This window comes from Vulpes lagopus, chromosome 3, assembly GCF_018345385.1.
Source record: "Vulpes lagopus strain Blue_001 chromosome 3, ASM1834538v1, whole genome shotgun sequence".
NCBI lineage: Eukaryota > Metazoa > Chordata > Mammalia > Carnivora > Canidae > Vulpes > Vulpes lagopus.
Window position 1 is genome coordinate 33,036,112 of NC_054826.1, and position 24,480 is coordinate 33,060,591.

The window sequence follows — 24,480 nt, forward strand, 5'->3', positions numbered from 1 at the left end:
TCCTCCCCATTCCCTTCTGGCTCGACCGAGGGGCCAGACTGCCATGAGGCAGAGGTGAGGTTTGGTGCAGTAGGAAGAGCCTGCTCTTTTACAGTCAGGCAAGGCTGGGTTTTAGACCTTGGCTTCATCATTTATAAACTGTGTTCTTTGGGCAGGTTACATCTCCTACTCTGAGCCTCTCGGTATCTTCTATAAAATGGGGTTGTGATGCCCTGCTTGTAGTGTTGTCGTAGGTGTCAGAGATGATGTATATGAAGCAGGGAGCTCTCCATGTGTGAGCGAGGGCTCAGTAATTGTTCCCTATAATTGTCATCATCATAACCATCATCATCTTCATCCAAAGTCCCTTCCAGCTCTAAAATTCTGTGACTTTAGGGAACGTGCTCATCCAAGAAGACAGTGTGGTAAAATCAGGCAACAGTCCTGATTTTGCGTAAATGCATTTTCTGATAAGGACAGGAGGAGCATAATTGCCCCTAAATAATTGCTCCGATTTCACCACAAGCTGTCAAAAGGCCCTAATTGGTCGATCTGTAATGACTGCAGCCATCTGCGTTCGGGGTGATTTAGCGATGGGGCTCTGCCCAAACCGGGCCCTCAATGATTAGAGCCGGACGGGGTGATATTTCACCCTCTGATGGGAGTAGTGGTGTGTGGGTGAAGGAGATTATCTCGTCCTCGTTTTAATGACCTACCAGTTGAACCCAGCCAAGCAGCAGCGCTGGTCACAGACAATGACTATGGATTTTTTTCCTTTTTTTTAAAGATAGTGTTCCTGCCCGAACAGCAGCATTATCTGGAGCGTGATCATGCCTCTTGCTATCTTGTTTCACTGCCCAAGAAAGTCTCTTTTGGAAAGATTTAGTCTCTCAATTAGGACAAATTGATTTCTGCTTTCTACAGAGTCACTGTTCCAAAGCGAAGTGGTAAAGGGCAGGAGGCGCCATATTAATCTTGGCAACCAAGCAAGAAGGCGACCTGGAGTATTTTGCAGCCTTCCAGCCTTGGCTTGTATATGTGTAAATAATCTTCTCTCCGCATATCTTTTAATTGCTCCGACCAGCAAGATGCCAGGCGATACACCATGAAACATGCTTCAAGTCATGGAAGTTTCTGGAAACTTACATCAAGCAACTGGAGAAGCGTCCTGAGTGTGCCAGTGTAAAAGTGGTTTTAGTGGCACCTGAGATTATCTCAGTTGGTCCAGACATCTTGCATTAGACAACGTTGAATCATGTGGAGAGAACGTTTTCTCTTTCCAGCTCTCCTCTGTGTCTTCTGATTACCTTGGATGAGAGTTTCAGTTGGTTGTCCGTATCTCCCTTCTTGACAGAGAGAGAGAGTAGAGCTTAAGCTCCTAGTTGTGGGGAGGCAGGAGGGACTGGCTAAAATCGAGTCACACCGTTTTATTTTTATTTTTATTTTTTTTATTAGCTCTTTATCATAAATGGTACCGATTTTCCATTTATGGTGTTTGCTCCCATTTAAAGTAAATCTAATTAAATGAAAAATTTTAATTTAAAAAGGTGAGTTGATTTTAAAACTAACTGGTAGGGTAGTGGAACTGGCAAAGATCGTGATATAGGATTGTGAGAGCTTGAGGAACACAAGAGGGGGGAAAGCATTGTATTCTATAGAAAACCCAGCGATTTATTGGCTGTACAACAACAAGCTTCTCTGAGCATCCGTTTTCTCGCCCTGTCAAGGGCAGAGAAGCATGATGTGGAGTATGATTTAATGAAGCAGGGGAGATAAATGTGTGAAGCTCCTTTACAAATTATAGTCTGCCTTCCATAACAGTGAAAGTGATTCATTTCTATAAGGGGTTAGAAAAATAAAAGGGTCATATGGTTCTGGCAGCCAGAGGACCCTGGTTTGAAACCCAGCCCTGCTGTTAAGTATATGCCATAGGGGGGTCCTTCCCTTTTTTAGACCTCAGTTCTCTGTCTATAAAATAGAGACTGAACTACTCCAGTGGTTTCCAGGTGTGGCTATGCATCAGAATCACTTCTGGAACAAAAGATGCTGGATGCTGCCCCAGACTTACCAAGTCACAGTTCTTTAGGATGATGCCCAACATAGCTGTATTTATAGCCGGCTCACCAGGTGAATCAGACGTGTGTGTCTCCTGACATAGGAGGGCCCTTCCAGCTCTAACCCCGGATGGAGTGAATTCAGAGCAGGGTTTGGGGCCTGGGTTAGGGAAGGTGATCACCCAGTAGCTCTGGTCGTGTGCTAACTAGGCTTCCATGAGGCCTGGGTCCACAGCCCTGGAAGACCTTTTGGTCCAAACCTTGATTCAAGGATAGCACCAAGGCCCAGAGGAAATCAAGGAATGGCCCACTGCGCTGGAATCAAGAGCACAGCCAGTTCTCCTGATTCCCAATCAGTTCCAACTTTTCCAGCTGAGACAGAGAGAATGAATGTGTGTTTTGACCAGTATTTTTTTCCTTCAAGTTTTTATTTAAATTCTAATTAGTCAACACACAGTGCAATGTTGGTTTCAGGAGTAGAATTCAGTGATTCATCAGTTATATACAACATCCAGAGCTCATCATAAGTACCTTCCTTAATCCCTATCATCATCTAGCCCATCCCCACCCGCCTCCCTCCATCAACCCTCAGTTTGTTCTCTATCTTTAAGAGTCTCTCATGGTTGTTTCCCTCTCTCTTCCCACCCACCATATGTTCATCTGTTTTGTTTCTTAAATTCCACATATGAGTAAAATCATATGATGTTTGTCTTTCTCTGACTGACATTTCGCTTAGCACAATACCCTCTAGTTCTATTTACGTCCTTGCAAATGGCGACATTTCATTTAGTTTGATGGCTGAGTACATACACACCACATCTTCTTCATCCATTCATCAGTGGATGGACACCTGGGCTCTTTCCATCATTTCGCTATTGTTGATAATGCTGCTATAAATGTCGGGGTACATGTATCCCTTCGAATCTGTATTTTTGTATCCTTAGGATAAATATCTAGTAGTACAATTACTGGATTGCAGGGTAGTTCTACTTAACTTTTTGAGGAACCTCCATGCTGTTTTCCAGAGTGGCTGCACCAATTTACATTACCAACAACAGTGCAAGAGAGTTCCTCTTTCTCCTCATCCTTGTCAATACCTCTTGTTTCTTGTGTTGTTAATTTTGGCTGTTCTGACAGGTGTGAGGTGATAACTCATCATGGTTTTGATATGTATTTCCCTGATGATTAATGATGGTGAACATCTTTTCATGTGTCTGTTATACATCTAGATGTCTTCTTTGGAAAAATGTCTATGTCTTCAGCCCATTTCTTAACTGGATTATTTGTTTTTGGGGTGTTGGGTTTGATAGACCAGTATTTTTTAAATTAAGGTAAAAATTGCAAACAGTGAAAGAATGCACAGCTATGTTAACTATACAATTCCATGAAGTTTAACAGGTGTATACACTTGGGAAGCCAACCCCCAGTCAAGATACAGAAATTACGTTACCCAGAAAGTTCCCCCATGCTCCTTCTAGCCAGTCTCCACACCCCAAAGACAAACACTTTTCTTAATTCTGTCCTCGAAGATTGTTTCGGCTGTTGATAAACTTTAAATGAATCATAGACTAAGTTATTTTTTGTGTCTAGCTTCTTTGGTTCAACATAATAATTTTGAAATTCATCCATGTGGTTGGATATATCAAAAGTTTTTTCCCTTTATTGCTGAGTAGGGAATCTTTTGTATGACTCTACCACAATTTGTTTATCCCTTTACCTGTTGGTGATATTTAAGTTGTTTCTAGTTGGTACTATTATGAATAAAACTATTGTGAAACACTCTCATTTTTTTCTGTGGGTGTCTGTTTTTGTTTCTCTTGGGTAAATAACTATAAGTAGAATTGTTTGACATAAGACAGTTGTCTGATACTTTTATAAGAAGCAATCAGCTCTTCAAAGTGGTTGTACACTTTCTGTTCTTTCCAGCAAGGAGTCAGTTCCAATTGCTCACTTCTTCCACAGTATCTCATATTGTTCCTATTTTTACTTTATGTCATTCTGGGGAATCTATAGGAATGGCATCTCAAGCTTTAATTTGGGTCATGCCTTTTCATACTGGACATTTTTATATCAGTTCTTTTGTGACATATTCTTGTAAAAATGTTTCAAGGTTTTTTGCCCAGTTTTACATCAGTCGTCTTTTTATTATTGACTTTGTCAGAATTCATTACATATTCTGAATACAAGTCCTTTGTCAGATACATGTTGTGACTATTTTCTCCCAGACTCTTCCTTGCCTTGTCATTTTTCTTACTGATGTCTTTTGATGAGCAAGGTTTGGAGAGCAAGTTCTTAATCAAGTCTAATTTATCAGTTTTTTTTTTCTTTTATGGGTTAGTGCTCTTTATGTCCTAAGAAATCTTTTCCTACCCCAAGTTCACAACAATGTTGTCCCATGTTTTCTTCAAGAAGCCTTATAGCTTTAGCCTGAAAGCCTTTAGCCTTTAAATCTGTGATCCACCTAAAATTATTTTTTGTGTATGATATGAGGTAGGGGTTATGGTTCATCTTTTTCATGTGCTTACCCAGTTATACTAGGACATGTTAGGTTTTTTTTAGTTCTTAATTTCCATTCCAGTATAGTTAACATACAGTGTTACATTAGTTCCAGGTGTACAAATAGTGATTCAGCAATTCTGTACAGTACTCAGTGCTTATCGTAAGTGTACTGTTAATCTGCTTCACCTATTTCACCTGTCCCCCACCAACCTCCCCTCTGGCAATCAGCAGTTTGTTCTCTGTAAGTTAAGTCTGTTTCTTGGTTTGTCTTTCCCTCTCTCTCTCTCTCTCTCTCTCTCTTTTTCCTTTTTTCATTTGTTTTGTTTCACATTTTTGAGAATTCTTTTCTATTCTCATTGAATTTGCCTTGGTGCCCTTGTCAAAAATCAGGCAATGACACATATGTATGTACGCTTCTGGCCTCTCTGTTCTGTTCTATTGATGCGTTTGTTTATTCCTTGCCAGTACTACACTGTTTTGATTATTTTGACTTTATAATGTTTTGAAATCAGTGCGAGTCCTTCAACTTTGTTCTTTTTCAATATTGTTTTCACTGTTCTAGGTTCTTTACAAGTTGTCAATTTCAAAACCTGCTGTGATTTTATTGAGATTGCATTGAATTTATAGATAAATTTGAAGAGAATTGACTCTTTAACAATATGGAATCTTCTAATCTATACATATGATTTATCTCTTCATTTGTTTGGGTTTTTATCTATATGAAGTTATCTTACAAAGGATATTTTTATCGTACTTTCTAATTGTTCTTTGCTAGTATGTAGAAATACAATTAGTTTTTTTAATTTAACAGCCTTATTAGATACAATTTACATAATATAAAAATCACCTATTTTAAGCCTGTAGTTCAGTGTGTTCTTAGGTGAATGAATACAGTTGTGAAACTATCACCATAATCCAGTTTTAAATATTTCCATCACTCCAAAAAGCTCCCTTGTTTGCAATCAATCCCCACTCCCAACCCTCCTCCAGACAACTGCTAACTTTCTTTCTGTCCCTGTAATTTTGCCTTTCTAGAAATTTCAGATAAATAGAATCATAATATTATCTACACTTATGTGTCTGACTGCTTTATCCCAGCCCTATTTTTATTCTAACCCAGCCCTATTTTTAAGGTTCATCTGAATTGTTACAATAGCTCTTTTCTTTTTTATTGCTGAATAGTATTCCATTATATGACTATACTACATTTGTTTGTCCATTCATCAATTGATGGATGTTTGGATGGTTTTCATTTCGGGGCCATTTTGAATATTGATGCTGTGAACATCAGTGTGAAAGTTTTCGGGTGGACATATGTTTTCACTTGTCTTGGGTATATACCTAGGAGTGGAATTGCTGGATAATACAGTAACCATGCTTAACTGCTTGAGGAACTGCCAGACTGTTTACCAAAGTGGCTGCACCATTTTACATTACCAGCATATGAAGATTCTTATTCTTGGCATCTTTGTCAACACTTATTATCTGACTTTTTCATTATGACCATTCTAGTGGATGTGAAGTAGTATCTCACTGTGGTTTTGATTTTCATTTCCCTAATGACTAAGGATGTTGAACATCTTTTCATGTGTTTATTGGCAATTTGTATATCATCTTTGGAGAAGTGCCTATTCAGATCTTTTTACCCACTTCTTTTTTTTTTACAATTTGTTTTTATTTAAGTTCAGTTTGCCAACATATAGCATAACACTCAGCGCTTATCCCATCAAGTGTTCTCTTCAGTGCCCATCATCCAGTTACCCCATCCCCCTGCCAACACCTCCTTACCCATTTTTTAAAAATTGAGGTAAAATTCACATAACATAAAGTTAATCATGTTAAAGTGTACAATTCATTGGAATTTAATACATTCACAGTGTTGTGCAACCATCACCTTGTTCCTGTATGTTTGCTCAGAAGGAAACCCCATACCATTAAGTAGTCACTCCTCATTTCTCCCACCCTAGTCTCTGGTAATAACTAATCTGTTTGCTGTCTCTATGGATTCACCTATTCTAGAATTTCATGCAAGTAGAATGATAGAATATGTGACCTTTTGTGTCTGGCATCTGTTACTTGGTATAATGTTTTGAGGTTCATCTGCATTTTACCCTGTATCAGTACTTCATTCCTTTTTATGGTTGAGTGATATTCTATTCTTTGGATCTATTTCATAGTTGTTTATCCATTCATGAGATGATGGAAGCTTGGGTTATTTCCACCATTTGGCTGTTGTGAATAGTGTTGCTATAAACATTCATGTATAAGTAATCAAAAGATTGTCTTAGTTATCCTGGATCTCTTGATCTCTTCCATAAATTTTAGGATCAGCTTGTCAATTATCAATTTTTGCAAAGAATTCAGCTACTGTTTTTGAGCTCATTGAATCTATAGAACAATATAGGAGGTATTGCCATCTTAACAATATTAAGTCATCCAATTAATGACCACAGAGTATCTTTCCATTTACGTCTTTAATATCTTTCAACAGTGTTTTGCAGTTTTCAAAGTATACAGTTTTTACTTCTTTTGTTAAGCTGTAAATGGTATTTTTATCATTTTTAATTGCAGTTTCCAGTTGCTTTTTTATTTACCAGTACATAGGAATAACATTAATGTTTAAATGTTGACCTGTATCCTGATATCTTGCTAAGTGTACCTATTAGTTCTGGTTTCTTTGTAGTTTTCCCAGGATTTTTCTTTTTTTTTCCCCCAGGGTAAAAAAAAAAAAAAAAGCTTTATTTGAGCTGAGAGTTGGAGAATGAGAAGGCCCTGAGCCAGCCTACTGAGCTAAGAAGTGAGATTAGATTCCAAAACGGCAGGTAGAGCTTATCAACCAAATGGACTCCACCTCCCAGCATGCTTACAGTTAGTATAATCAATAAAGGCTGGTGGGAAATCTGTTTGCCACTAAATCACCAAAGTATGCCAGCCACCATTACAAAATGGTACAGTTTCTTCTCTTCCATAATTAAATTTCCACAACCCCTCCCAACTACAAGTATTACAAAAGAAAGTTTAAAAAAATCCCATTTTACAGATCTTAAACTCATCTTCAGCATTTAGCTCAAAGGTCTCACCAACCTCAAAAAATAGTTCTGCTAAGCTCATCAGCTAAAAGGTCTTTCCAAGTAGTAAGAAGACGGTCTTTGCTAGCCCATGGCAATTCTTTGGCCCATTTTCCCAAGCCAGTTAGGACTGAACAGCAGAGTAAGGCTCAGAGTGGGGGGGTGAGGGAGAAGGGGCACAATGGTTAATTTTCCCCAGTACAAGATGCCATTTGAAGCTTGATGGGAGAGCAGAACTGGAGTGACTTGAGGGAAGGGTCCAGGCCCTGTATTCAGTCAGAGTCACTGCTGGAAGAAGAGGAGGAGGAGGAGGAATGCTTGCCATGCTTGTGGTGTTTGTGCATCTTTTTATGAGCTTTCTTCATTTTCTTCCGCATCTTCTTGTCCATCACCATTCCGCAACCCCCCATGCCAGGTGGCAAGGGATTAACAGGAGGCGTGCCAGGAGCAGGTGGTGGGTAGGGAGGTGGGTAGGGACCCGTGGGTTGGCATCCGGGGTACCCTGGTTGTGGCACAGGATAAGGGGGCCCGCTAGGGGGGGAAACTGGATTCCCCTGGGGAGCCCCTGGGGTAGTTGGATAGGGGCCTGGAGGGTAGGTGGGATTCACAGGTGGTGGATGGACAGGATTGGCACCTCAGGGTACCCAATGTTAGGGGGATATGGATGCAGCCCTGACTGCCCAGTATTGGGATTCCACATGTTCGGGGCTTTCTTGCAGCCTAGGGACGAGGAAAGGAGGAAACGGGGGAATCCAACGCCCAGTCTGGATTTACACCACCTCCTAGGCGGGACTCATCCTCCCCCAGGATTTTTCTATGTAAAACAATCCTGTCATCTACAATTAAAGATACTGTTTCCTTTTCCTTCCCAATCTTTATGCCTTTTATTTCTTTGTCTTGCCAGTTGTATTGGCTAGGAATTTGAGTACAGTGTTGAATGGAGGTGGTGAGAGAGTGTACAGCCTTTAACCTGATCATAGGATCAAAACATTCAGTATTTCACTGTTAAGCGTGGTACAAACTTTAGGGGGTTTTGGCAGCCATACTAGAGGTTTGGTGGGGTTTTTTTCATACTAGAGTTTTTATAAGGAGCCCTAACTGTGATTAAAATCGAGACACCCGGTTAAGCCTAGGACTTTCAGTAAAAAGAGGCTATCTTTGAGATTGATTTAGAGCAACTTTACCAGGCACAGGGCCGAAACCCAGCCCACATTAGAATACGCAAAAAGAGGAATTTGTTTCATGTATAGTAAGAATGTCTAAAAGTCTGTCTGCCTCAGGCACAGGGGGACCTGGGGAATCAAAATACCTTTAGGATCACTTCCATCTCGTCTCTTTTTACATGTTACTTCAGTCCCAGCCGGAGCCCCCCTCCCACCTTTCATCACCTCATTTGCCAAAGATGTCACCAGCACCTCCAGATTTATGGCCAACCAACTTAACAACTCTAGGAAAAAGAAAGGGCCTCGTTTTTCAATAATTCTAAAAAAAAAAAAAAAAAAAAAAAAAAAACCTCAAGAGTAATTCTTTGAAGCTAGTCAGGTCACATGGCCATCCCTCAACCAATCACTATAGGCAAGGAAATGGCATGCCTTGATTGGTTGGGCCCAGACCACATGCTCTGCCCCCTTGGCTCCTAGGGATAGGGTGAGCCGCACCTAGGGTGTGATGGACTGAGAGTGTGGGAGGGGCAGTTTCACCAAGCAAAATCAGAACATTGTTTCCAGAAAAGGAGAGGTCTCAGCCAAGTATAAACTCCAGCTGCCCACACTCTCCTACAGACGATCTCTGTGTGGTCCAGGCCTGGCACTGGCACTCAAGACTTTGGGCTTCAGCAGTCTCATTTAGATATGCAGGTGGTCATCCTACCTGAAAGGTCCCATGAGGCATTGTGTGGGAAGGGAAAGCTGTGTCTAAACTATAAAGTATAGTGCACACGTCAGGGAAGGGAGATAAGAACGGTTACCAAACAGCTGTTCTCACCCCTCTTCTGTCTCTCTCACAGAGCACCTGAAGAAGCCACTTGAAGACTACATGGCCCTTTTCCCCAGTGTGAGGATTCTTCGAACCAAGAAACGGGAAGGGCTGATAAGAACCCGGATGCTGGGGGCCTCAGCGGCAACTGGGGATGTCATCACATTCTTAGACTCGCACTGTGAAGCCAATGTTAACTGGCTTCCCCCCTTGCTTGGTAAGGCATCCTCCCATGGAAAGGTGGGCCCCAACCTCTTGCAGAAATTGTCCGCAAGGGTTCTCTTAACTGCTTGAGATGCAGCCAGCCAGTGTCATGTGCCACAAGGGATTCAGGAATGCTCAAAGAAACCTTAAAATTCCACTCAAGCCCTGTCCCTTCATTTTACAGAGGAGGAAGCCAAGAGGGGAAGTGACTTGCCCAAAGTCCTACAGCATGCTAATGCCTAGTTACATGATATCTTCCCCCAGGTTACTGAAAGTATTATTAGAAAGCAAGCCAAGGCTATCTACTGGTAGGAGCCAAACTGTGGAGGGACATTATCCTAGTAGCTTAGAATAGTTAACATTCACTGCACTGCTACTGAGCCAGAAAAGTTGTAAGTGTTATCTCCAGGCCTTACAAGAGTATGCCAGGTCAGAAGTGTCCCCATCTTACAGTAGAAGATATTGAGTTTTAGAGATACTGAGTGACTCGATATTGTTCCTTCAGGTCGTAAGTGTCAACATCGCCGTCTCTCTGGCCCCAAAGTCTGTCCACTCTCACAACTCCACACTGCCTCCCTAAATTCCTTTCCTGTCTGGAGAGTTTCTGACAGCTATCAGGAAAGGGCTGTGGACAGGGCAGCACGATCCAGCAGCCATTCACCATAGCACTGCAGACAGAAAGGAGGCATGAGGATCGGGTTCTGGGCAGTGAGGTGCCTCCTAGCTGGCTGAGGAAGCAGGTCTGGGTTCTGCGGAGTTCAGACTCATTGAAGGTGGTCAGCTGGTGCTAATGGGTGGACCTCAAAGAGGAAATGTCCCATTGAGACTGGAATCAAGCGAGGGACAGCAACAGAGGCAGAATGGAGAAGAGTTGTCAATCTAAAGAGAAAATGTCCCTCTCAAATGAGTAGGTATGCTCTCCATAACAGAAGGAGCTGGGGAGCAAAGGGAACTGAAACTTAGGGCCAACCTGAGCCTGCATCCGAATCACCTGGAAGACTTATTAAAACACAGAGTGCTGGACCTCACCCTAGAGTTTGTGACTGAGAAAATCTAGGGGTAGAGCCCGAGAAGCTGCGTTACTAAGCAGCTCCCAGGTGCTGCCAATGCTGCTGGTCCAGGGACCACACTTAGAGGAGCACTGCTTAAGCCACCATGCAGAGGTGAAAACGAAAAGCAAAACCCACACAGTTTAATGGGATAATCCAGCAAATTTGTTTTTTAACACAGATCAGCATGGAACCTCAGTATTAGATTATATGCTTCTGACCCCAAGGGTCCAGGATCCCATTGGGTTAAGAAAAGGATATAACACAGATTTTCTGGCTGTTTATTTAATTAAGCCAAGAGGTCTCTCCATCTGCCTTTCATTACTGAAAGAGAAAAAGAAAAAGAAAAAGAAAAACCTCACCATAAATCACCTGATTTATAGTGCTAAAGGAACAACCCATTTATTGGGTCATCCAGTGGCTCATAAAGAGAACAAAGTGGTGGGGCACGAAGCTGAGCTGGGAGTCTAAATAGCCCTTAACTCTGTTTCTATGGAAATATATGAGGGTAATTTTCATAATCTGCAGAATACATGGAAGGAACATTCTCCCTCTTTTTATTTTTTATTTTTCCAATAGAAAAGTGAACTGGTGGTGTAGATGTAAAAGTGTGTCCTTGTTCATACGAGGGGCATCAGGGCTTTTGTCTCGAAACCATTAACACTTCCTTGCACAGCTCACTCCACCTTTTTTTTTTAAGATTTTATTTATTTATTCATGAGAGAGAGAGAGAGAAAGAGAGAGGCAGAGACACAGGCAGAGGGAGAAGCAGGCTCCATGCGGGGAGCCCGATGTGGGACTCGATCCCGGGACTCCAGGATCATGCCCTGGGCCGAAGGCAGGCATAAACCGCTGAGCCACCCAGGGGTCCCTCACTCCGCCTTCTGGGGAAATGAGGCATTCCTGAGCCTAAGAAGGATTCAGCCCCCTAAAGGGAAGCCATTGTTGATCCTCATTTCCTGCCACCACCACCACCATCAGCAGCAGCAGCAGCATGGCTCTGCTGGCCCCTTAGCTGTTTAGGCCACAGCTACAGTTGAATTTGACAGTACCTGGTAAAGCAGACAGGCCAGGCATGATTATCCACATATAACAAATGAGGAGACTAAAGAGTTGGAGAATGAGGGTGCTCAGCCTCTGAGCTTCTGAGCTTCTTTCAGCAGCCCCAGTCACAGACGATGTCGGCGGAGTGCTGATGGGATGTGTGGATGTGTGAGAGGCTAGGCTGAGCACCTTGGCCCACTATCCCATGCGGTCTTCACAGGGACCCCCTGAGATTAGTGCCATCGTCCTCCATTTTGTCAGCAGGGAAACCAAGGTCCAGAAGCATCAGAAAACCTTTGTCAAGGTTATGCTGCCCGTAGGTGACAAAACCAGGGCTTGGACCTGGGCCTTCTGTCCCCAGGTGAGTACAGCAGCACCTTGACCTCACACCTCCCACCATCAGCCAGCCTTCTGCAGAGTGCTGTGTCCTTGGCCCAGAGCCTCTGTAGATGTGAAATCCCCCCTGCACAGCTGTGAATAATTGGGAAGGGAAGCACTTCTCCAGATCTTTCCTTGGAGAAGTTTCTTCGACTTCACTAAGAATCCCCCTAGGGAGCCTGTTCACCAGGCAGATCCAAGCTCTACCCCCAGAGAGTCGGATTCTCTGTAGGTGCATCTGGCACTGGTAGCCCAGAGGACATACTACCGAAAACAGCGTTTCTCAAACTTTTTTGACTGTATGCCACAGTTGACAATACATTGGATATCTCAGTCCAGTACACAAACACACACCCGTGTGGTTTGCCTGAAACACATCTCCTGAAAAACTATTTTTTCTCATCACTTGGAATGCACTCTCACATTCAGTATTCTTTTTTGGTTCATTACACACAGAGACACACACACACAAATACACAATCAATTTTATGACCCACCTATGGATTGCATCTTGCAGCTTAGGAAAAGGCAAAAATGCTGCTTCCTCTCCTGGAAGAAAACTGTGCTTGATGAAGCCTGAGCCCTAGGCAGCTGCCAGCCTGCACTGGCCCTACCAGGCTCCACATTCTAAGCCTTCAACTTGACTGCTGGGCCAAGCAGACAGGCACCCCAGCATAGTCCACTTGCCCCTTATGGCAGATCATCTTCTCCGATCACTGGCACCTCCAAGCTGCAATCACAGCTTCATGGAAGGAACATTGAAGAACAGAGCAAACCAATGCTTAAAATTCTGGTCAGTAGGTTGGGCAGAGTGAATTTTATAAAATCAGCTCCTCCCTGGTTTAAAGGGGACGGTAAAAAGCCATCTGGTCAGGGACCCCTCCTTGCCATCTTGGGTCACCTAGCCTTTTAGCCTTCCTATAGCACTCATGCAAGGGCAAAGGTCTGCCAGGCCCTGCTTGCACGAGATCATGAGGGACTCATGGGATAGTCCATCCCCTCTTCAGTAGTTCTGACTGTTGCAAAAAGTGAGCTGAACTCTCTCACAAGGAGGGTCATTTGTTCACTAACTATAGCTAGGAAGTTTTGAGAGGCTGTCAGGGGCAAGTGCCGGTATACCTGGCTACTTTGGGCCAAGAATCAAGTTTAGGACCTGGAATGCGGATCCTGACGGCCAGGACAGGAGTCCTCCAGAAGGAAAGGAGCCCTCTTTCCACAACAGGGGTGACCATTACGAGAACTGTGAGGAACCCCTCCAACCGGTATCCAGTACTCATAACAACCCAGGACATGGAGCCTCTTCTCCCCATTCCACAGAAGAGAACACTGGTGCTCAGAGACTATTTAGCTCACAGGTAGCAGGGCTGGGATGGGAGCCCTGGTCCATCTTTCTTAAATCTTACTCTCTCCCCTCCTCCTGGAATTCTCAAACTCATGTGTTCGGAAAACTCACTCGGGAAGCACATAAAAAATGTGAGTAAGCGGGGTTATGCACTTAACTGCACCCTGTCCTGCCTCCCTAATGGGCATCTCTTGGCTTCTTTAGACCGTATCGCTCGGAACCGCAAAACCATCGTGTGCCCAATGATTGATGTGATTGACCACGATGACTTCCGGTACGAAACACAAGCGGGGGATGCCATGCGGGGCGCCTTTGACTGGGAGATGTACTATAAGCGGATCCCAATTCCTCCAGAACTGCAGAAAGCTGACCCCAGTGATCCGTTTGAGTAAGTACAAGCAACTGGTCCCAGTAGCTAACCCTCATGTGACCCCTCCCCAACACACCCAACTCAGGATCGCCACCTCCCCCAAGAGTCCAGTGCAGGGGGACCAGGGCTGACATCCCCAACCATAAGCACAGCCCCGCCCAGCTGGTCTCAGAGTCTGGCTCATGGGCCTCCCAGCTGGCCACCTCTTCTTTGTCCACCTCTGTGGTCTGTGGACTGCCTGCCTGGAGTGAACACAGTTGCTCTCTCCCTCAAGCCTAGTGCCTGGTCATAATCGCCAGCACCAGCACCACCACCACTTTTGAACCCTTGCTAAACACCAGGCACCATGCTGAGCACATCACATGCAGATCCTTTTTAAGCCCCCACAACTACATATGTGGTAAAAACTACTATCTGTATCTTCCAAATGGCGATACCAAGGCTCTGAGAGGTTAAGCACCTTTTCCAGGTCGCACAGCCCTCAAGTGGGGAAGGCCAGATGTACATGCAGGTCGGTCTGCCTTTGGAGCCAGTTTTCCCATCGTTCAGTTATACCCTCTCAGAAGTATAGAGAAATGGCAGCTTGTCCCATGGTGGAAGTTTCAGGGGGTGTAGAGTGGACCCATAACATCCTAGAATGTGAAAGCCAGGGGACCTCCAGGTAATGGATTCCATCCCCCTGTAGATGGGGAGACTGAGGCCCCAGGACAGCTCGGGTGGGATGGTGGCTGACATAAGTATAAACTGTGAGTTAGTGGAGTTAGTGGCCAGGCCAGAACTAGAGCCAGTGCCTCTCTGGCACCTGTCCGGTGCCGTTCTGTGAGCCACTCTGACACCCCTGCTGGAGGTGTGGAAAGACCCTTGAGTATAAAGCCAAAGTCCAGCCTCCTACTGTATCAGTTTCCTAATTATAAATTACCACAAATTTACTGGCGTATTAAAACAGTACATACTTATTCTTCTAAAGTTCTAGAGCTCAGAAGTCCGAAAAGGAGTCTTAGCTAAAATCACCATGTCAGCAGGGCTGTGTCGCCTCTGGAGGCTCTAGGGAGGAATCCATTTGCTTGTGCTTTCTAGTTTCTAGAGGCCGCCTACATTCTTAGACTCATGGTTCCTTTCTCCACTTCAGAGCCAGCAGCATAACATAACATCTCCAAGTCTCCCTCTCTTTCCCCCTTGCCTTCCCCAACTTTATCCCCACACCCTCTCCCCCTCCCCTTCCCTCTTTATCCCCAATATGTCTCTCTGCCGCTCAGGTTTTCATCATCATGTCTCCTTCTCTCACTCTGACCCTCCTGCCTCCTCCTTTCACACACGAGTACCCCAGTGATTGCATTGAGCCTAGGACAATCTCCCCATCTCAGATCCTTCCCTTAATTATATTTACAAAGTCCCTTTGCAATGTAAGGTGACATATTCCTGGGTTCCAGGAATTAGACATTGGCTTCTTTTGGGGGCAGGGGGTGTGGAATTATTCTGTCTATCATACCTATCTAACCAGTTTAACCCCTGTGAACCTCTAGCTTCCCCGCACCTCATGTTCCCCATCTGAGAAAGGCGTCTGTCAGCAGCCACCCTCATAAGCACAGGGAACACCAGAGTTCCTGAGGGGATAAGAGGAACCCTTAATGCTGTGGGAGCAAGAGAAGGCTCAGAGGGAGAAAGAGGCGAGCTTGTTTGGGGAAATAAAGGGTGGCTGGGCAAGGGAGCAGTGGGAGCACTGCTGAGAGCAGAAGGCAGAGTGGAGCCCTGTGCCTCTTAAGTAGGTCAGAAGTTTGTGTTCTTCTACTGATCTCCAGTATCCAAAACGTGGTCAGCCCCTGCTGTTGGAACCCAGGGCCACATCACATGGTCAGCAACCCCCACATGGCCAAGGTCATCCCCAGTTACTCTGAGTTCTTGGAGAGTAATACCACTCAAGGAAGGACCAAACATCTGGCCTGAGCTGATTGATCAGTCACAGCTGACGTTACTGGATGGCTCACCGTCCTCACCACGGTGCCCTAGGGTGTGGAGACAGTTCTCCACCCTTGCCTGATGCAGACCCTGGGGCTCAGAGAGGACGTGAGCCTTGTTCCGTGACACGTAGCAGAAGCTAAGGTCAGAATGGGCTACTCCAGAAAACAGATTTTCAGGGTTACCAGCACCCCTTTTAGTTGGAACCAGTTCCATCAGCTGACTTGTGAAATTTGAAATGTGAGTAAGGATGGGTCTCGCACATTCATCTTCTCATCTCAAGATGGGGAAAGGGTAAGTCCAGGTCATGCAGCTGCTGAGTGGCAGAGGCCCTACTGGTTTCCTCCTAGGCCTCTGTCTCTTGTCTCGCCTGGACAGGAAAGGGGTCAGGCCCGCCCTAGAGCAGTGGCTCCCAACCCTGCCTGCACATTGACATCATCTGGGGAGTTTGTCAGAACAAACAGGCAAACAAACAAAACCTACCAGGCCACTCCTGAGACCAGTTACATCAGAATCTCAGGATGGGATCCAGGTATCACTGTTACTTAAAGCTCCCAAGGAATGTGTGGCAACAGTTGAGAGCCCCTGGCCTCAATGCTTCCTGAGGGACTCTCCATCCTTTGTATCCTCTGATTCTTTCCAGAAGTATCTTCTCTGTATTGTACTTGGACAAAACCCAGGAGAGAGGCTACTAGAAAAACCCTGGTCATTTTCTGCATACCTCTCCATGGTGCCGGCAGGTGGGCAGTCTGCAGGCACAGGGCAGTAGAATGATGTTTGAAGGACACGGGCTCTGGTGGCCTACCTCTGTTGGAACAGCAGCTCATCCACTTACTCACTACATGCCCTTGAGCAGAGTATCTAGCACTTCTGAATTTCAAATTCCTCCATCTGCAAAGGGGACTAGTAACAGAGCTTTGTGAAAGCTGCAGATGATGTCGGTGAAGTGAGTGGTAGGCACTAGATATTCAGAGTTGTTGTTATTATTATTGGTGAACACAGCAGAAAATAGACTGGGCCGGAGGAGAGGCCTCCCTCTGGAAGCAAACCTGGAGCATCCAAAATGCCTTGAAGCTAATCTTCTTCCCTGTTCCGCAGCTCCTTGGCCCTTTCCATTGGCTCCCACCCAGGCTGAGTGCCGTGTGCAGAGTCTTGGGTTTGATTCCTCTTGAAGCACTAGCTCAGAAACACTCTGTCCCTCCAAGCAGTTGTATTTGTGGCTTCAGCCAAAAACCCCAAACCCCACAACCTTCAAAAGACAAGGGAAAGTTGATACCTAAACACCTTATTTTTCATAATACTGGGTACTTTCAGAAATACAACAGCAACGCGAGCTAGGAAATGTAGCTATACATTCATTTTATAGTTGCGGAGACCGGCTCAGAGATGCTAAATCAGCGCTGTCCAGTAGAAATATAATGGATGCTACATAAATACTTTTAGATTTTCTAGTGGCCACATAAAAAATGTAAAGAGAAGCAAGTAAGATTCATTTTTTTAGATTCATTTTTGTAATATACTCTATGTAACCTAATATACCTAGAATAGTCTCATTTTAACATGTAACCAACACTTTGCAATTATTTTTTTAAAGATTTTCTTTTTAAGTAATCTCAAAACCAACGTGGGGCTCAAATTTTCAACCCCAAGATCAAGAGTCACATGTCCCACCAACTGAGCCAGCCAGGCGTCCCTGAAATTATTAATGAGGCCTTTTCTATTCTTTTCTTCATACTAAGTCTTGGAAATCCTCTGTGTATTTTGCACTTCCAATACATTTTCAGTTCAGAGTAGCCACGTTCCAGGTGTTTAGTAGCAATATGTGGCCCGTGGCTGGTGTCCCAAGCAACACAGGGTTAAGTGGTAAAACACGTCTCAGATTTATACCAGGGATAAAGGAGAGCAGAAGTGGGAGGGATGGTTTCCTCATCCCTGATCCCCTGACCTTTACATGCATCACCTGCCTCTTGATGGCACCTGTCTGTGCTTGAGTTTCCCCAGGCATCAATGGGGTAAAAAGGATGAGCCCCACCTCTTGAGGTCAACATGGGGAGTAGTCATCTTATTAAAAAATTAGTTCAGCCAAGCACCTGCCACACTCAAGCCCTCCATGAATATTCAAGGAGATCTTTTAAAGGAGTGCCTCCTTTGCTGTCAAGGCTCATCTGCTAAAGGAAAGCTGGGGAGGCCTGTGCGCTAGCTACAGTCTTTTAAAATCAGCCCGACCAATTTCCATGAGCTTGCAGTTCCCAAGGCCAGGAGGCGGCGTAGAGTTTGCTGCTGGAATGTTCTTTGGTTTGAGGCTTTGGAGTTTTCAGTGGAGCCAGACAAGGACACAGCCACTCTGGGAGATTTTCACTCAGCAAATCCCAGTGGCCCCTCTCAGGTGCCAGCCTGTGTGAGTCACCGTGGGGACTCAGGCAGGCTGCAGCATGGCATCCCCTTTGGGCTTGGCATGATGCCATGCTGACTTCTTGTTGCCCATGGTTTCCCCCCAAATTTAGCATCTCTGTGCTCTTGCTCCTGGGGTTTTCCCCTCAGGGGTTCCTTCTTCTCCCCTCACTTCCCGCTTGTCCAAACCCACCTCAAATGCCACCCCCCCCTCCAAGCATCTTTCCTTGACTCTTGCCCCAGCCTCTCTCCTCATCTCCAAAACCTAGAGGCAGACACTCCTTCCTTTTGTGTTCCTGTAATGGTGTCTGCACCTCCCAGGGGCCCTTATTACCACCCACCTGTCTTTTGGATCCTTCGGTCCTGAGGTGGCTACGTGACCACACTAGCATCCCCCGAAGTCCCAGGCCAACTCTGATTTACTGCCACATTCTCCTAGCATCTGCGACTCAGCTGGCACTCAGCAACTAAAGTAATGAGACAGCGTGTGGAGTTCATCGTATCCCAGTTTAACAGAAAGAACAGAGACTGTGTCTTCTTCTGCAAATTCTCAGCAGAACAGATGTCCCATGCTGGGCTGGCTGAGTGAGAATCATCCAAGGAGCCTATTTGAAAACACACATTTCTAGGCTCCATCCCCCAGGGACTGCTTCATAGGTCTGGGCTAGGGCCCAACAAGCTATGTGTTTTGTCTTCTCTCTAAGAGATCCCATAGCCCAGACAGGCTTGGAGGGACCGGATTCAGACCATTTAATCCATGGGAGGACAAGAGAGGCATAGCCAATGCAGCTGCAAGGCACACATTTATCTGATTTCCCCTCACAAATAAGGGTTGAAAGGGGTTTTGGATCAGTTTGGTTAAAATGTAGGATTTAAGAAGGGATGCTGTGGCCAAGAAAGAAGACAGCGCAGGCCCTCCCTTGGAAGGGCCTTGGATTCCTTCCTAGACACGTGGGCTGTGCTCACAGGGCAGCGTGCAGCACCATCCCTGGGGGAACAGCAGTGTCGGCTCACACTCAGAGCATGCGGCTGAGGCGTTTTGTCTTCACACCACACTCTTCTTCCCTGACAGGTCTCCCGTGATGGCCGGTGGACTGTTCGCTGTGGATCGGAAATGGTTCTGGGAGCTGGGCGGGTACGACCCAGGCCTGGAGATCTGGGGAGGGGAGCAGTATGAAATCTCATTCAAGGTGAGCCAGCTCTTTGGAAGCCCTCTTCTTCTTGCTACATCCCCTTGGCACCTGTCCTGAGCCTGGAAAGACTCTGGATCCTCAGGGTTCTGCAGCTCCTATTGCTTAGGTTAAGAAGTCAGAGGCCGTGGGCCAATCCTTATTGCGTGTGGATATGGGGTGTCTCCCTAGGCTCCTAAAGATTGTCCTTAACCACAGCTCTTACATCATCCCCTTCTTAGGATGGCAGAGTTAGAATAAGACAGGTCACACTTCCAATAAAGATGGTGCCATGTCTCCCAGTGAGCCCCCCAGCAGACCAGCAGCAGGGCAGAGAAACCAGGCCAAGCAGGATACACAGGCCTGGGGGATGCTGTGCACTGTGCTCCAACGATGGCCCCTGGCCTCACAGATTTCCTCAGTGGTTCCTGGCCACCCCTTTCAAGTTTTCATTTTTGTATCTACCACTGCTGGAGTTTGCTATATAGACCAGCGGTCAAGAGCTTAAGTTGTGGAGTCACAAAAGTGTGGGTTCAAATCCCAACTCCACTTCTCAGGAGCTTGGTGATATGGGGCAAGTAAGACTGGCTTTCTTTCCTTGTCTGAGATAAGAGAGTAATGATACTGCCTACCTTACAGAGCTATTGCAAAGATTGAATGAGGTAATATCCTAACATGCAACCTGGGACACAACCAGCAATTGATAATTGGTAGAATTCATTAAAGTTCCAATGAAGGGGTTCCTGGGTGGCTCAGTCGGTTAAGCATCTGACCCTTGATTTCAGCTCAAGTCATGCTCTCAGGATCGTGAGATTGAGCCCCACATCAGGCTCTGTGCACAACATGGAATCTGATTGAGATTCTTTCCTCCTCCCTCCCTTCTCTTTCTGTTCCGCCTCCTGAGCCCGCACTCTCTTTCTCTAAAATAAACAAAAAAATCTTAAAAAAAAAAAAAAAGATCCAATGAATAAATATTTACTCTATTAGACCAGCCCTTGTGCTGTAGAAGCTTCCTGACAATGGTAGTAGGGAAATGGTAGTTGCTAGTTAGCCACACAAACTTCTGGGGTCACTTTCTCCCCTTCATTTGTGGGATTCCATATTGATCTCAGGTGAAGAACAGAGGGTTGGTCCCTCTGAGGGGACGGTTAGTTTGTTCTGGGCCCTCGTGGCCAGCCAGGGCCTGCTTCTACCATCCTGGAGACCCCTGGTAGGGCATAAGGGATGGCCAGTAGCAGCATTGCTGGGAATACACAACCCTGATCCCGCATCCTCCCCACCCCCACCAAATTGGGGACCAACTTTTTACACAAGAGACCGGTGTCTCACACAGTGATTGAGACTTCGGTGCTGGGGTCCGATCCCAGCTCTGCTACTTCCAACCAGCTATGTGATCTTGGATAAGGAAGGCTCGTCTCACTGAACCTCGGCTTCTGCTTCCACAAAACAAGCTTAATAATACTTGAATCCTCACGGGGTCGTTCAGGGGATTAAATGCTACCATGCTGGTTGGGTGCTTCTTAACAACATCCTAAAGATGATTTTCATTATCGACATCATTACTGTCACCATGTGCACCACTGGCTGAGCAGTTCAGGAACAGAGAACATAAACCCGTGATTAGCAAGAAAACAACAGTCTGGAATTCTACCAAAACATTGTTTTTGTTTGAAGGACAGTGTGTAGCTGTTTTACCCAGAGTTCTGAAGCCATCTCCCGTCAGGGGACCCGCCCCTCAATGCACTAATGCTCATGTCCAGGGGCGATATTCAAAGTATTTAGTGGCAGTGAGGGCCCAAGCACCAAATAATCAGAGCAGACACCACCTACAAACAAGTCTGCAGTCAGTTCTGCTGTTCAGCAGCTGGATTTCAGCCCTACTCAGAGCTCATAGGACACTGTGCCAAGTCCTTCACACATGTTGGCTTATTCAATCCTCCCAGCATCCCTGGCAGGGTGATGTCATCCTTATACCCATTTCACAGCGAGGTATGTGGGGCTCAGACCTAGGCTCCACACAGATGGAAGTAACAGAACCAGGACCTGGCCCCAGGTTTGCCTGATTGCAGAGACCGCTCTCTGACCTGTCATGTTTCCTAGGCCTCTATAGGGACAGGAGCAGGAGAGAAAGACACTTGAGAGGAGAATGAGCCTCAGAAGTTAGCTCCAGTCTTTTCCCCCCTCCTTCTGTTTTTGCCTCCTCCTGGAGTTATTCTAAATTTACTGGGATATTCTACAGCCTCTCTGTGAAGTGAATTAATGACTGTCTAGGTGAGAAATAGCAAATAGGTTTCCTCTCCCAACTCTGATCTGCTCTGGGATGGGGGCTACCCAGTACTGTGTTGATATGTATTCTGAATCTGCATCCATGCTAATCAGAAAAGTCGTGATTGATTAGTGATGTCTGCCATGGGTGCAGTGGCAAGTGATGGATGGCACACACCTCTTTTATTTAGTATCCCTAGCCCATATAATCTAGTTTTCCAAATGTTGCATCCTTATTACAGTGAAATCACATACAGGGAATCAAAAGTTTTAACATCACAGTTCCTTGATCCAGCAATCAAACAAACTTGATTTATAAAGTTTTCCACCGAGGATATACCCAGAAGTGAGCACACCTGTGTTCTGAGTGCTCGCCAGAATGTAAACTTCAATAGGGTGGGAATGTCTATGTGTTTCACTCCCTGCTGTATCCTCTGTAGCTGAAAGATTGCCAGCCATGGAGGAGGCACTTAGTAAATATGTCTTCGTGCGTCACTCAGAGCAGGTATGTCACTGGCCAGAAACCAACCTCCGTGGTCAAGAAGTCCCCTTTCAGAAACGCCCTCTATGGAAAATAGTGAATGGAGAAGGCTTTGCACAAAGGAATTCCTAAACCCAAAATGATTTCATTCTGTGGGTTTCAAAGACCCGTCTAATGATGCTCATCAGGCAATTACAGCAGAACAAATGGCATTTTTCTACACATAGTTTATTTATAAAAGACTTGGTAATGAAGCCATATTGGAAATCTCTCATCTGGGAGGGGGAGAGAGGCTGGCTCCTGTTTCATTTGATCCAATTAATGTCCTTCGGTCTCGAGGGGAAAAGGTTCTGTGTAATGAGGAGGCTCCCAGGTTGGGAAGGGAGACTTTCCTCCCTCAGTTTTCTCTCTCCTGGCTTGGAGAGCATGAGTCCCCAGAGCCCATGACAGCTCATCTGCCAGTGCATTGTCTCCCAAGCCCCTGTAGAAGGCCTGCCCATAGTGCAGAGTAGACAGGAAAGCCCATTTATCTGCCAGGGACGCCTCCCTGCAATGCTGGTGTTCCATTTCAGCCAGAGTGGAGCATTTTCAAAAGACCATATTCCCTCTGCTTAATCTCTGCTAAGACCCCTTTTCTTCTTGATGACAGAGAATAGAGAATGGTCTGAAAGGCTTGAGTGTATTTCCAAAAATTAAGATAAATTGATATGTGCTGTCAGGACTGATGAATTAATACTTTGGCTCCAATTCCAGACTAGGCTATCTATCCTGATGGGAAAACCCTAGAAAAGGTGTTCTGAAGGCTCTGAAATTTCTGAAAGAGTCATTGATTTTCTCCCCCCTTTCTTTCTTTCTCTCAACCAAGAGATATTTTGTTTCCAAAAGGCACAGTCACACTATCAAAGTTCTCCTGGTTGGCAGTTAGAATATTCCTACTTTAGAAGTGGCTGGTGAAATCTTTAACTCTATAGTCTACTTATACCTGCCTCTGTGAGCTGACCCCTGCTTGTCTCTCCACCCTCCCCCTGTCATCTTACCCCATTGCGTTAGTCTGCACTCATGATTACAGATGACCAACATCCTAGTCAGTCTGATTTAAGTGAAAAATCAGAATCAATTGGCTCATACGATGGAAATCCCAGGGCAGACCCTTCAGGCCTAGCTGGATCCAGGGACTAACCCATCTCGTCTAGTCTCCATCTCTCTCAGGCCCTTGACTCTGCTTTCATCTAGGTTAGCTTCCTGCTCAGGGCAGGCTTTCTCTTGTGGAAGTGCCCAGCACCCCATAAGAGAGACAGTTTGTCTTTCCCATCATTCCTGTAGAAGTGCCCAAGTTGAGTCTCCTTGCCCATCCCTGAGCAATGTTCTGATTGGTCAGCTGCAGTCACATTCCCATGCCCATCCTAGAGACAGAAAAGTGGGATTGGGCTGGTTCCCCAAAGGAGAGACCAGGTACTGTATCTAGAAGGAGAATGAATGTGGGACAGAGCAAACCACAGATGTCCACACAGATGTCTATGCCCAACCATATGGAACTGCTCACAAACCCTAGGCTCACGTGTCAGGTCATCTTTGGAAGGATGCACAGTTCACTCTCTTGAAATGCCTTTCTTTTAATCTAGCCAGCCCACATTTAGCCTGAGCTCCCTGGGCTGGCCAGGGTCCACCCCAACATCACTCCTGGTTTGGCTCTGAATCCCTCATGTTGACGTGACTCAAGGGTGGCCTCTCTTCCCCACTGGACTGTGAGCTCCCACTGGCTATCTCTATATCCAGTGTCTGTCCCCAAATAGGTGTTTTAAATAACTTAGTTGCATCAATTCCTATCTGATAAAACATCCTTCACCCCTCCCTTTCCAGACTTAGATCACCATCTTTGAGTAAATGTGGTGTGGTGGGAATAGTAGTCAGCAAGAAGGCAGGGCACTGGCTTCTCATCTCTGCTCTCCATCTATCCATCTGGGAGCCCTGGATTAACCACTTGACTTCTCTGGCCCTCACATCCCAGACAGTGCTGTTACAACTTTCCTTCCTATCCCACAAGATAGAATCAAATAAGATACTGTGGGGAAAGGGGAAAGCCCTTTGACTTACACAGGTACCAAGGATATTTTGGATTAGAGGTAGTGGCAGTAGGACAAGCGAGAAGGGTGATTGCACAGTGTCCCCCCAGGAGACCAAGTTTAGTATATCTTCAACTCTGAGATCCAAGAGAGAGAAAGTACCCACTGGAGAATATGGATGAGTCACCGTAAGA

General features: G+C 45.4%; 1 protein-coding gene across 1 annotated transcript in view; it reads left to right on the plus strand.

Annotated features, from left to right (window-relative positions):
* Positions 1-24,480, plus strand: part of GALNT10 (polypeptide N-acetylgalactosaminyltransferase 10) — a 216,815-nt gene that overhangs the window by 163,522 nt on the left and 28,813 nt on the right. The window contains exons 5-7 of the mRNA XM_041749418.1: positions 9,606-9,791; positions 13,796-13,979; positions 19,381-19,498. Of these exons, the coding sequence (XP_041605352.1) occupies positions 9,606-9,791; positions 13,796-13,979; positions 19,381-19,498 (488 nt within the window). The remainder of the gene's footprint in view (positions 1-9,605; positions 9,792-13,795; positions 13,980-19,380; positions 19,499-24,480) is intronic.